At 64.7% G+C, this 13291-nt stretch overlaps 1 protein-coding gene across 8 annotated transcripts in view; it reads right to left on the minus strand.

Annotated features, from left to right (window-relative positions):
- Positions 1-13291, minus strand: part of SIPA1L3 (signal induced proliferation associated 1 like 3) — a 42420-nt gene that overhangs the window by 5936 nt on the left and 23193 nt on the right. For all 8 annotated transcript variants that reach the window (XM_053267951.1, XM_053267950.1, XM_053267955.1 and 5 more), the window contains exons 6-19: positions 12359-12533; positions 12112-12215; positions 11595-11752; positions 10412-10988; positions 10016-10290; positions 5941-6171; positions 5678-5836; positions 4592-4734; positions 3837-3955; positions 3248-3624; positions 2309-2533; positions 1820-1982; positions 1083-1269; positions 222-365 (exon numbers count right to left, since the gene is read on the minus strand). In XM_053267951.1, the coding sequence (XP_053123926.1) occupies positions 222-365; positions 1083-1269; positions 1820-1982; positions 2309-2533; positions 3248-3624; positions 3837-3955; positions 4592-4734; positions 5678-5836; positions 5941-6171; positions 10016-10290; positions 10412-10988; positions 11595-11752; positions 12112-12215; positions 12359-12533 (3037 nt within the window). The remainder of the gene's footprint in view (positions 1-221; positions 366-1082; positions 1270-1819; positions 1983-2308; positions 2534-3247; positions 3625-3836; positions 3956-4591; positions 4735-5677; positions 5837-5940; positions 6172-10015; positions 10291-10411; positions 10989-11594; positions 11753-12111; positions 12216-12358; positions 12534-13291) is intronic.

Raw genomic sequence — 13291 nt, forward strand, 5'->3', positions numbered from 1 at the left:
TGGAGCAAAAGGTCTGCCCAACTCCAGGAGGCTGGAGGCCCTCACAGGCTCGAATCCCAGACCTCACCGGGACGCCCCCCCTTTGGCCAGAGACCCTCCAGGCCGCCCCCCCCCGCTTCCCAGCTGCCCCTGAACAAGGCCCTCCGCTCGCCGGGGGCCCCCCTTGGGTGCACAAGCAGCCCGGGGCCCCGCCCAGCCGGAGGGCCTTCCACAGTCCCTACCTTCGTAGGCCTTGGCTGCGCTGACCAAGCTGGACCACTCCAGGCCGGTGGCGGTGTCTGGCAGCGGCATCAGGCCGGGGTCAAGGCGCCGCAGGGGCTTGTCCCGCACGTCGCTCAGGGAGAGCTCGGAGGCGGAGATGGTGGCTGCGGAGGAAGGCAAGGCCCCCACCCTGTGAGGAGCAGCACGTGGGGAGGCTGCTGCCTAAGGGCGCCCTCTCCACAGCCCTCCGGCACTTCGGAACACAGGCGGCTGCCACCTACGGAGTCAGACCCTTGGTCCCTCTAGCTCAGTATCGTCTGCACAGACTGGCAGCGGCTTCTCCAAGGTGGCAGGCAGGAGTCTCTCTCAGCCCGATCTCATTGGAGATGCTGCCAGGGAGGGGACTGGGAACCTTCTGCTGCTCTCCCAGAGTGGCGGCCCCATCATCCCCTGAGGGGAATCTCTTGCAGTGCTGCTCGCACTTCTAGTCTCCCATTTATACGCAACCAGGGCAGACCCTGCTGAGCTAAGGGGACCAGAAAATATCGAAGGGGAGAGTGGTGCTAATGAAAACACAGAGGCCAGTCAGGCTTGCTGCCACCAGAGCAGCCTCCCTGCGCTCGGGTCTGGGGACGCCAGAGGCTGCCTCCAGTCCGAAAGAGGCCTCCGGATGACCTGGGCCCCGCCCCGCCCTGCTCTTGAGGTTGGGGACTGGCTGGACCTCTGGCGGTCTGCAGCAGGGCCACTGGAGAGGGCCCCCGAATGCACAGGAGTGTGATGGGGGGGGCAGTTCTCCGCATGCCTGGCCTCCCTCTAGGCCACAGAGCCGCTCTCCAGGCAGGCCAGGTCTGCCAGCCCCTCCCGCGGAAGGGGGCCCTCACCCTTCTTCTCCGCGAGGCTCCCGCTGCTGGGGGACAGGTGCTGCTTCCGCACAGGCAGGGTGCTGGTGAAGAGGACGTCGCTGGGCAGGGCCTGCTCGAAGCCGTAGGCGCTGGCGTAGGTGGGGTCCCGCCGGCCGCTGCACAGGCTCTCATCCGACAAGGTCCGCTGCAGCGGCTTCTGCAGGGCCTGGGAGCGGGACGAGGCCGGGTCAGCGGGGCAGCCCAGAGGGAGCAGCCGGGGCTAGCCCAGGACCCCCGCTGGCCCGGGATGGCAGGGGGAGGCCCCAGAGCCCAGCAGAGAGAGAGAGGCCCCAGCCCTGCACAACAGCCAGCTGCCGGGGTGCTGGGACACCACCTGCTCCTGGGCCCCAAGAGGCACTGAGCAGAAGAGCAGAAGAAGAGCCCTGCTGCTGGGTCAGGCCCCCCAAGGAAGCCCCTCCCGTCCAGCATCCCGCTTCGCACAGTGGCCCACCAGAGGCCACAGGCAGGGGTTGCGAGGGGCCGGCCCTCTCTGGAGGCCTGGGGCTTGACGCTGGGCTTGGCCACAAAGAGGAGAAGGGGGGGGCAAGCTCCTGGGGCACAGCCAAGGGCCACCCACGGGTGGGCATCCGGGTGGGGATCTAGGCCGGGGGCGGAACCCACCCAGCCCACAGGGGGCCCAGCGAGCAAGAGCCACTGAGTGGGGGGAGGTGTGGGAGGAGCGTGCCCCCCCCGCGCCCGACCGCCCCCCGGCTCACCAGATCCCTCTCGGGCTCCACCAGGGTGCTGTCCATGATGATGAGCTTCTTCAGGTCATCCTCAATGGTGGACTTGTAGGTCTTGCGTGGGGAGCGGAGATCGCGCAGGGAGGCCCGCAGCCGGGGCTGCCCAAAGACATTCTTGGCGCTCAGGTCCACCTGCCTGCTCGGGGACAGGGAGGAGGGACGCGTCCTCAACAGCCCCCCACGCCCCAGCGGCTGCGGCAGGGGCTCCCAGGCCCGGAGCCCCAAGGGAGCCCTCCTCCCCCCCGGCCAAGCCACAGGAGGACTCTCCGCTTCCCCTGCTGCCTGGGGAGGGGGTCTGCTGGATGCAGAGCCAGGAACTGCCCAGCCCCGGGCGGACTGCTCTTCCCAAGGCCCTGGAGACCCCCCCCCCCAGCCTCCCTGAGGGACAGGCACGCTGGCCACGGTGAGAGCCAGCCGGGGGGCTTCCCCCCCCCCCGGGCAAGCGCCCTCCGAGGCACTCACTTCTTTGGGTCCGTGAAGGTGGCCGGGCGGGCGGGCGTCTCCTCACTCCTCTTCCAGCCGGCGGGCAGCTGCTTGTTCCGGCCGCTCTGCTTGGAGAAGAAGGACTTGGGCACCGAGGCGGAGAGCTGGAAGGAGCTGGACTGAGGCAGGTGTGGGGCCCGGGGGGTGTCTGCTGCGGGCGTCTTGTAGACTGGGGCCGGGTAGGTTGCCCGGGAGCTGCTGTGGCTGAAGGAGGGGCAAGGAGAGAGCCTGAGGGCCCGTGGCCGCAGAGCACAGCGTTCCACGGCCGCCCTCCCCACACCGGCCGGGGCCAGGCTGTGCTCAGTGGCATGGCAAGGAGCTGGGGCACAGCCCTTCCTTGCGGGAGCCAGCCAGCAGGGGGCACCCAAGACTCCGCTCTGCCCAATGAGGATGCCTTTTTCGCAGGGCCTGGGGCTACGGGAGCTTCCGGGGGGGCGGGGGGGGGGGCTATCTGCAAGGACCCTGAAGGGGCACCGATGGCTACGCTACCGTGTGGATGGATGGGAACGTCCCGCCAGCCGCCAGGCAGGGGAATCGCTCTCCTCGGGGGACGGAAGGGAAGGCAGTGAGGATTCAGCAAAGCCCTTCCAGCTCTGCGCTTCTAGTGGGCGCCGAAGCAGTGATCTGGAGGGCTGAGTGGGAGCAGGGGCCCAGGGTGCGGCAACTGCCCCACAGCAGTGGGCCCCAGTGAGGGGCAGAGCAAACCGAGAAGCACCCCCTCTCTCTTGGGGGGGGGGCTGTCTTTGCCCAGTGGACGGTTTTCCCCAAAGAAGCTCTGCATGGAACCAGGGCAGGGCAGGGCAGGGCAGGGCAGGGCAGGGCAGGGGCTCATAATCCAAACAGAGGGGGCGGGGTGGGGGTGGGAGGGAGAGGGGAGGGGAGGGGAGCCTCTGACAGGCCCAAAGAGCTTCCACCCACCTGGGCTGCTTGAAGGGGTCATGGCTGCCGCTGGCCCCCCTGGCGGGCATGCCGGCCCCTGCCCCAAAGGCCTTGGGGTGGTAGCCCCGGCTCTGCCCGCCGGAGCCCAGGGCAAGAGGCAGCTCCCTCCTCTTGCTGCCCTCCTGCAGGGTGGAGCCGTAGGGGGGCGAGGCCTTGGGCAGCCTGTCCCTCCGGGAGGCCTTGGCGCTGGTGGCGGCCTCGATGCCGCTGTCACTGGAGCCCCCCTTGGCCTGGGGATCCGGGTCGGCTTCGGCGGGGTCAGCCGGGTCGAACCAGCACTCCTCGCTGTGGCTGCTGGAGGCGTTGCTGGACAAGGTGTTGCTGCTGGAGTGGCTGCTGGAGTAGAGCCCCTCGCCCTGCAGAGGGAGGGAGGGAGGGAGGGGTGGGGTGGGGTGGGGTCCCACAGGGGGCCAGGTGAATGGAGGCGGCCCCCAGGGAATCCCCACAGAGCAGGGAGGGGGCGGCCCTGGGGAGCTGGGGCCTTTGTGCCCTCCCTGGGGAGCTCCGGAAGCGCCCGCTGGGCAAGGCGGACCCCTGCGAGCAGCCCCCCTTGGGAGCCCCGGCTCACCTTGGAGTGCCGGTTGGGAGAGTCCTTGCCGGCCAGCTCCTGCCTGCTTGGCCTCTTGCTCCCGCTGCTCCCTGCGGAGGCAGACATCCTGGGCTGCACAGGCACGTGCCAGAGAGGCTCTGCGGAGAGGGGGGAAGGGGGGCAGAGTGTCAGCGGGGCGGCAGCCTCCGCAAGGGGCTCCCCGGCCAGAGCTGGAGGCTCAAGGGCCACCCCGCCAGCCCGGGCCCCAGAGAGCAGGGCCGCTGCGGGCAGCTGACGGGGCAGGATCCGGCTGGAGCGCCAGGCCCAGTCCGTGGCTGCCCCTCCCGCTCAAAGGACTCCTCCGAGGGGAAAGAGCGCCCTCGCCAGAGCAGACCGGCCTGGGCCAAATGGACTGCCACGCTCTGACTTGGGAGAAGGTGGCTTCCTCTCCGGGCTAGTCGGTGGGATGCCCAGCGGCACTGGCAGGAAGGAGGACCCAGGCGGGCAGCTGTCCTCCTGGCCCTGGAGCCAGCCCCAGGCTCTGCTCTGGGCAACGTCATCCTCAGAGGGCAGGCGGCTGTGTGCCTGCAGCCCTCGGAGGCCGGCAGTCCCAGCGGTCTCTGTGGGGCTCTGCCCCCCGCCCCGCCCCGGCCGGACTCCCAGCTCCTTCTCCGAGGGGGCTCTGCTGGCGCCTGCCAGGCACAGCCACACAGACACCCCTCCAGCAGCTCCTCTCCCTTCGAGAAGCCACCAGGAGTCTGCCTGCCGCCTGCCCGCCCAGCCCTGCTTCTTACCAGGCTTGGGCCGCTCCATGGTGCTCTCCTGACTGGCCAGTCCCCCCGAGGAAGAGTCCCCATTGGAGGAGGTCACCTCGTGGCCGTAGAGGGGGTCGAAGGGCACCAGAGGCCGCTGGGGGGCTGCATAGCGGTGGGCCGAGCTGAGAGGGAGAAGAGCAGCCGCTGAAGACGGCACAGCCAGCAGCAGGGGCGGCGGCGGCGGCGGCGGCGGGGGGGACACGGGACCCAGCCTGCCTGCCTGCCTGCCTTCATTAGCAGCTTTTAAAAATATCCAACGGGAGAGAGGAGGGGGAGGCGGGCACAGCGAGTGGCACGAGCAGCCGCCCTCCTGGTTCAGCCCGGCGGTGGCAGAGGAGGCTCCGCAGGGAAGGGGCTGGTGGAGGAGATACAGAGACCGGAGGGGGGGGGGGGCCTGGCCAAGCCCACTCCGAGGGGGCGAGGCCAGCCTGCAGGCCCAGACAGCTGCTGCCTGCAGCCTGGCACACGGAGGGGCACCGGCGGCTGCTCAAGCGCGGGCCTTTCCCCCTCTGGGGTGCCCACTTAGGCAGGCCCTGCACAGCCACGCCAGGCAGAAGGAAGTGGCCAAGGCGGCCCCCCCAGGCTCCAGGGATGCAGCCAGCTCTGCCCAGCCTGAGCGGCGGCGGCTGCTGCTGAGCACGGATGCCATGAAGGGCCGGGGGTGGGGTGGGGGGGGGCAGCACGCACTCCCCCCCTGAGCTGCTCTACAGGACCCCTCTGGAGTCGTGTCAAAGGCACCCAGGGTGCAAGGAAGACCCCCTCGAGGTGGCCTTGGGCTCGGGCCAGACTGGAACTCCCCAGGCCAACAGCCTGCTCTTCCTGGCTCAGAAACATCCCCCCAGCCAAGAAACCCCCCACCCCCCGCTGGCAAAAGCAGGGCAATCCATGCACACTTGGGAAAACCCAGCTTGGGCCAGTAGCAGCTCTTCCTCAAGACGGGGGGCGGGCAACCAAGGAGGCAGCTTGGGACGCTGCCTGAAGCCCGGCCATGCCCCAGATGCTCCCCCTGCACCAAGCCCCCAGACCAAGGGCCGTCCTCCCCTGCCCGCCCCCAGCCCAGCATACCTTTCTGGGGATGGCTTGTAGCGGGCGTAGGCTGCTCCTGAGGAGCCGGGGACGGAGAAGCTGCCCGAGGGCTGCCGGTAGGACGAGGACGGGCCCCTCTCTGCTCCCGGCTGGGAGGCGGCTGCTGCGGCGTGAGGGGTCTCGGGGAAGCTCACGGGCCTGGCACAGGGAAGGGAAGAGAGGGGAGGGGAGGGATGCAGGCAGCAGGCTCTCTCCCCACAGCAGCAGCCCCAGCCCCAAGCCAACCCCAGCCGCTGCCTCACCTCTTGCCATGTGGGGGCTGGGACTCTCGGTAAGGAGCCAGGGCGCTCTGCTTGGGGGTCCTGGTGAGGGACTGGGACTGGCCGTGGCCCGCCTGCTCTGCCCACTGGCCCGCCTGCGACGAGCCGCTCCAGGGCCAGGCTCCGCGGTGGGGGGGCTGATAGCCCACCGGCAGGCTCTCGGGCTCCACCCTGGGCTCCGCCGTGCTCATTCTGAAGGACTCTGCCCAGCCCCTGGAGAGGAAAGAGCAGCAGCAGCAGCACGTCAGGGTCCGAGTGGCCCGGCCAGACCAGCAGGGGAAGAGCCACACACCGACCGCTGCTGTGACTCTGGGGTGGAGCACAGGGGGGGGGGGCTGCCCCGACCCCCCCCCCCAGTGTGACTGCATTCCCCGCCTGCTCCAGCCCAAGCAGAACGGAAGAGCAGCTTCAGTGCCCCCCCCGGCCACCTGCGGCCGGCCCCAATCCCCCCTTCTTTGTGACACGCGAGTGCTTCCGGGGAGGGCAACCCACAGGCCTGCGTCTTGGCAAGTGGGCTGGATCCACAGGCGGGGTCTGGCAGTGTGCCTGGCTGGCTCCCAGAGGAGGCAGGGCCTGGGGCCACCCAGCTGGGGAAGAGGGACCCCCCCCCGCGCACGGTAAACCAGAACTCGCAGCCGAGCAGGAGCGCTGCTTCCGGAATGGGGGTGGAGACCGGAGAGGCCGCTGGGCCTCCCCTTCTCCCCCACCAGGCGGCTTCTGGCCCTGCCTCTCTGAATCCACCTGGATGCCCCAGGCACTCCAGCCCACCGGCACGGGCAGCTGTGCGGCACACGCACGCGCACGCACGCGCACGCACGCACACGCACACACACACCCCACTCCTCACCCTCTGCCCGCAGTGCCTGGTGCCAGGACCAGCCTCAGGCACCCAGAACCCCTCCCTACCCTCTGCCGCCCCCCGCCACAAGTCTGGATGCCTCAGTGGCTGCTCGACCTGAGGGGCAACCGCCGCCCCCCTGCCTGGTTCCGAGGACAGGCAGGGCCACTCGGGGCCGAAGTGCTGGTCCAGCCATTGTGCCCCAAACACCCGCAGCTCATGAGCCCGGCGCTGACAGTTTGGCGTGGCGGACTCGGGGGGGGGGGAGGAGCTGCAGGGCGGGAGCCTCGACTTGCTCTCTAAGCCAGAGCTGGCAACCCCGGCCGGAAGTCGGGGAGGAGGCCAAGCGTGCAGCTGGCTCCCGGAGGAGGAGAGGCCGCTTAACTCTTCCGGGCCCAGCGGGGAGGCCGGGGCCTCCTCCCGTTGCCAAGAAGGCCTGCCCGCTCTGGAAGGGGCCGTGGCCGTGGCCCTTCCGTGGGGGACAAGAGGGGCAGCCAGAGCTCTCCCACAAGGGGCACCAGACGGACAACAACCGGAAAGCGCCAGTCAGGCACACCGGTGGCCACAATGGCCTTTGGGACAGCAATGCAGCATCTGCAGGCTGAGCTGCCCAAAGCTCTGAAGCAGCTTCAACAAGACCAAGAAACAGCCCCCCCCACACACACACACCCTCCCTCTCCACTCTCCCGATGGGGAGCCAAAGCTGAGAGCTGCCGGCAGCCGGTCAGCAAGCTGTGGCCGAGGACTGCCACCCCGGCCCACAAGCTTCTCCCCTGGGGGGCTCTCGCCGGATGCTTCTCTTTGCTGGCCTGCCCAAGAGCAGAGCCCAGGGACACCCCCGCCTAAAAACCCAACACAATCCCCTCCACCCCCACCCCGACGCCGAGGGCCTCGCGGTTTCTGAGTGCTTGCAACTAAGAGAGCTGCAGAGAGGGAAGTCCGCCTGCCTGGCCAGCGCCTTCTGGAGGTCCCTGGGGTTGGGGAGCGATGCCAAGGGGGCTGGCCACCAGCAGGCACGGTGCCCTGGGCTAGAGGAGGCGGCCAGCAGCCCAGCCGAGGCCTGGCCTCACCTGTGGAGGCGGCTCCCCCGGGCCCCGCCCCCGGCTCCGATCAGCTGGCCTCGCTCGGCTTCAGCTCGGCACAGGGTGCGGCTTCCCGGGAGCCATCATTCCTGAGCAATGTGGTAAGGCCGGGGCGGAGGCCAGGTGTGAGGCACACCTGCTGCCACGGGCATCCAGGCATCAGCCTCCACCAGGGGCCGGTTGGGAGGAGCCAACTCTCCCCGTCCCTTGTGGAGCTCGCCTGACTCCAAAAGCGCCCCCCCCCCACCCCGTAAGGGAGAGAAGGGGAAAGCGAGGCTTCTCCACCAGGCTGGAAGGGGTCACTTCGGCATCGTGAGGGTGGGCCTGGATGGGCCTGGATGGGCCTGTGGCTCAGCGGCAGAGCTGCCACTTTGCATCGAGAAGGTCTCGGGCCGGATCTCTGGCAGCATCTCCAGTTCAGCTGGGAAAGGCTGCCTGAAAAGCTGCTGCCAGTCAGTGCAGACAATGCAGTGCTCGACAGGTCTGCCAGCTGCACATGACGGCTCCCTTGCATGCCGCAAGCCAGCTGCTGTTGCTCCCTCCAGCCAGAAAGCACCGCTTGCAGACTGGGAGGATTCTCTCTGTGTGTGCAGAAAAAATTACTTTGAAAGGCACAGAAAATATCTCCCTCCCGACAAGAGCAGCGGAGAAAAGGGAAGAGCACAAGCAGCCCAAAGCCCTCCAAGGGAAGACCCTGCCCACCCCCTTCGACAGAGAAAGGTCACTTCCCAAGGCAGTGTGGGGAGAAGCGGATTCCCTCACCCGTGCTGTGCTGCTCAGGTTGGCAGGGGGCTGCATGGCCAGCCCCCAAAGCTCCCCAGGCGGAGATTTACGGCGGGGGGGGCCACGGGGGAGTTCCTTCCCGGGGCTGTATCACTCAGAGAAGGGGCAATGCACGCCTCCACACGCACCATCACCCTCCCCTGAGCGATCACAGAGCACCCCCATTCTAAAGGGCTGAGTTTTTGTCTCACGGGGGTCGGCTTCTGGGCTCGTGATCAGTGCACAGGGCTGCGTTTGTTCCACCCAAGTGCAGATTTGGCATCCGGACTCAAATTCAGAACCCTTCCAGCGAGAGCAGATGGTGCTCTCTCGCACATGCACAGAATGCGGCAGCCAGATTGGTCCCTGGGAGAACACGAAGGGACCACAGAACACCGGTTTTGAGGGAACTGCACTGGCTGCTGAAGGTCGGAGCATTTCTGGGCAAAATACAAAGTGGGGTTATTACCCATAAAGCCCTGAATGGCTTCGATCCAGGCTATTTGAGAGAGCGCCTCCTTTGTCATGAACCCTGCTGCCTGTTACAATCTTCTGGAGAGGTCCGGTTACGGTTGCCACGAGCCAGGACTGGGCTTTCTCTGTGGCTGCTCCAGGGCTTTGGAATATGCTCCCTGCTGAAATAAGAGCATCTCCTTCTTTTCAGGAAGACCCTCAAGACACTCCTGTCCTAGCAGGCTTTTAATTAGTACTAATTTTAATAATTTGTTTTAATAACTCTCTTATGCTATTGTTTTTATTGTGTATTTCAATCTGTATTGACTTTTAAATATTTTAAATTTTGTATACCACCTAGAGATGTAATCAGGCAGTATAAAAGGATAAATAAATAAATAAATAAATAAATAAATAAGAGTGTGTGTGTGTGCACGCGCCCTTTGGGGACAGAAAGCAACCATCTCATTCCTCCTGCTATGTAAGATCTTTTGAGAACTTGTTTGTTGCAAAGCCAGATGTACATATTCTGGAAATCAACAACAACAAGAACAACAACTCCTCCTCCTCCTCCTCCTCAGCATCCTAAAACAACAACAACTACTACTCCTCAGCATCCTAACAACAACAACTACTACTACTACTCCTCCTCCTCCTCCTCAGCATCCTAAAACATCCCAAAAATGGTGTCCCATGACCGGCAGAAGCAAAGTTATGCCAAGCAAGTACTTGCAGGCTTGCTTGATTTATACAACCTATTCAGGTTGCAGAACTGGCATTTCCAAACACAGGAGAGCTGCGGTTTGGCCCTCAAAAGAACACGAAGATGCCACTGTGCCGAGTGGGGGTGCCCCAGGAGGCCTCCCACCGCCAGCAGCCCTGCTGGGTATTCAGTGCTGGAGGAGGAGGAGGAGGAAGGTACCTGCGAGGGATGCCGTCGTCGTGGGGAGGAATAATGACCACCTTCACCGTCACAGAAGTGCGCAGCCAGTCGATCATCTGGTCGTGGCTGAGCGTGACCACGGCCACCTTGCAGATCTCCACCAGCCGGCTGCCCTGCCGCAGCCCTGCCTGCCAGGCAAAGCCGTAATCCTCCACCTCTGCCACCGTCCCATCAAACTTCACGTGGAAGCCCAGCTGCCCCAGCCCGTTCCTCCGGAGGGTCATTTCCACCGTCTCACAGCCAGACGTCATGACCTAGGAGGAGAATGCAAGAAGGGTCCAGCCCATGCAAGGAGGCAGGGGGGTCACAGGCCTAATGGGGTGGGGTGGGGGGCATCCCTTGAACACACAGGCAGCCGCCGCCGCCACCACCTACCTTCAGCCGCTGCACAATCTCCTTGATGCCATCTGGATTGCTCTCCAAGGCCCGGACAAAAATGTGGTCCCCTCGGCCATAGAATATCTTGATGGTGAATGTGTCTGGAGTCCAGCCAATGACATCCGCACAAAAACAGTTGAAGACCACCTCCTTGGTGGCCAGGTCCAAGAGGACCACGAATTCATTGGAGATGCCCAAGATGCACTCGATCTCCGCTCCCTGGGTGTAATCCTGGGCCAGAATCCGCCACGCGATGGCCCCAGTGCTGTACTGCTCCGCTCCGCTCCGGGCTTTGGTCTTTTCCTTCTTCTTGGAGGTCAGTGAGATCAGGTTGAACTTCCCCGTGGAATCGATGGTTGTGCTGGTGACGCAGTTTTCTGCTAGGTCCTTCAAGTACTCCTGCCGCGTGCGGGTGGCCATGGTGTGGAACTTGTCGGACTTGTGGGCTGCGTTCTCAGCATTGATCACCTTGGCCAGCAGGAAGTCTCGGAAGAGATCAGATTTGCGGAAAACGGCTCTGCTGGGGATGGCCGGCCCAAAGGGTGGGACGTCTTTGGAACGGGTCACAGCCACGCTGAGGACACGGGGAGAGAGCGAGAGCCAGCAGATAGAATCCAGGCACTCACTTTAACCCACAAAGCGCTGCCTACCCTTTGAGATGCTGCCTCTGTAGTCCCCCTTCTTTAGAGCAACCAGCAGCACCCTCCTGCGGGCCGCATTCAGGAAGCAGCAGCCCAGAGGGGCTAGTCCCCCAAATGGTACAAGTCCCCAGAAATTCAGCAAGGCCTGGACCCGACGGCTTTGAAGGTCTTTGTTTAGGCTGCACATGGGGTAACTTGGAACAACAATGACCCAACAGAGTCACTGGAAGTCCTAATCCTCGGGATGGGAGAAGGGAGCAGGCAAATGGCAAAATACAGACAAGCTGATTTGCCTTCTACAGAGTCAGGCCCTGGGTTCACCTCGCTAAGGACTGTCTACACTGACTGGCAGCAGCGCTGTAGGATCTGCCAGTCCGGCCTGGAGCTGCCAGTTGAACCCGGGACCCTCCGTGTGCCAAACCGCTCTCTTATCACTCAGCCATGGCTGCCTCCCCACCCAGACAGGCCCTCAACACAGCAACCAGGTAAGCAGATGGAAACATGCCGTGGGAGGCGTGCAGGGGGTGGGCGGAATTTACCTGTAGCAAACGTTCTCCGTGCAGGGATTCTGGGCGCGGACAATGACAAAGACATGCTGGAAGTGGGAGCGGATGTTCTGGGGGGTGAAGGGCAGGGCCCCCGGCTCCTGGAAGATGATGGTGACGATGTCATTCCCGATGTGTCTCTTCCTGAGCAACTGCCGAAAGAGAAGAAATACACTGGGTGGAGACAGGACTGCACGGCACGAAGGAGAATCCGGACCCCAGTGAAAATGGGGGGGGGCCCTCAGGGGCCAGGAAGCGACGTGAGGCCCAGAAGGACAGGGCACACCGCCAGGGAAACGCCGGCCCTTGGCCTCCAAAGCTCAGCGACTGGCCAGCTATTTTCTTATTTTCAAGGCACCAGAAGCAAGCCCGGCACCAGCAGCTCTTCCACTGGCCAGTTCAGAGCTGGGGGTGCTGAACACTGGAGGGAGGAGAGCAGAGAGGCGGCTTTGCTGGAGCCCCAGGACCGGCTCAAGCCTCGAATGGGCCGAGCTGGAGGGAGGCGCCTTACCTGCTGCCGGTTGTTGGGCGTGTACGGGAGCATCGTGGACACGTGGAACATGAGCTCATAGCCCTGGCAGGTCGTGTAGAGGGAGTGGGTGCCCGTGGAGTCGGCTGCAAGGCAAAGCGGCAGCGCTCAGCTCAGCCCAGGGGAAGGCCAGGCGGCCCCAGGCAGAGAGCAGCGGGCGGCCGCCTCTCTCACAGGGCCCGCAGCAGCAGCAGCAGCAGCAGGAGGAGGAGGAGGAGGAGAGACCTACTTTTGGTGTCCAGCTGGGCGGCGTACTTGCTGAAGCCCCGCAGGGACACCTTCTCCCCCAGCAGCGCCAGGAACTCCTCCAAGGCCGGCCCGGCCTCCTCGTTGTTGTACATCTCCTCCTCGGAGCTCTGGCTGGCTTTGCAGTACAAGACGCCCACCTTGTGCTTCCGGCAGAGCTGAGGGGGCAGGAGGGGGAGCCCAGGTGAGGACCACCCAGCCAGCCCCACTCAGGGCCTGCAGGCCACTTGCTGCCCCCACCCCTGTTCCTGAACGAGGCCTGCGGCATGAAGCGGGGGGGGGGGGGCTTGCTCTCATCGGCCCTAAGCCAGCCTGCCAGCCCATCTCACCAGGGACTCTCAGCCAGCATGCGGAGAGGGGGAGAACACTTCCGTCTCCACAGCAGTCTTCCCTCTAACAGGGATCCCCAGATGCTGTGGACTACAACTCCCAGAATCCTCAAGCGAAAGCCATTGCCGCTGGGGATTCTGGAAGTTGTCGTCCACAACAGCTGGGAATCCCTGCTAGAGAACATCAGAACAGCCCTGCTGGATCAGGCCCAAGAAGGCCCATCTAGTCCAGCATCCTGTTTGGCCCGCCAAATGCCGCTGGGAGCCTACAGGCGGGAGTTGAAAGGGGCAGGCCCTCCCTCCTGCTGTGACTCCCCTGCAACTGGTACTCAGAGGCTTCTTGCCTTTGAGGCTGGAGGTGGCCTGTATCCCTCCGACTAGTAGCCCCTGAGAGACCTCTCCTCCATGAAGTGATCCAAACCCCTCTTCAAGCCATTCAGGTTGTTGGCTGTCACCACATCTTGTGGCAGAGAATTCCACAAGTGGATGATGCATTGTGTAAAAAAGTACCTCCGTTTGCTGGTCCTAAATTTCCTGGCAATCAATTTCATGGGATGACTCCTGGTTCTAGTGTCATGGGAGAGGGA

The sequence above is a fragment of the Hemicordylus capensis genome, chromosome 7, assembly GCF_027244095.1.
Source record: "Hemicordylus capensis ecotype Gifberg chromosome 7, rHemCap1.1.pri, whole genome shotgun sequence".
NCBI lineage: Eukaryota > Metazoa > Chordata > Lepidosauria > Squamata > Cordylidae > Hemicordylus > Hemicordylus capensis.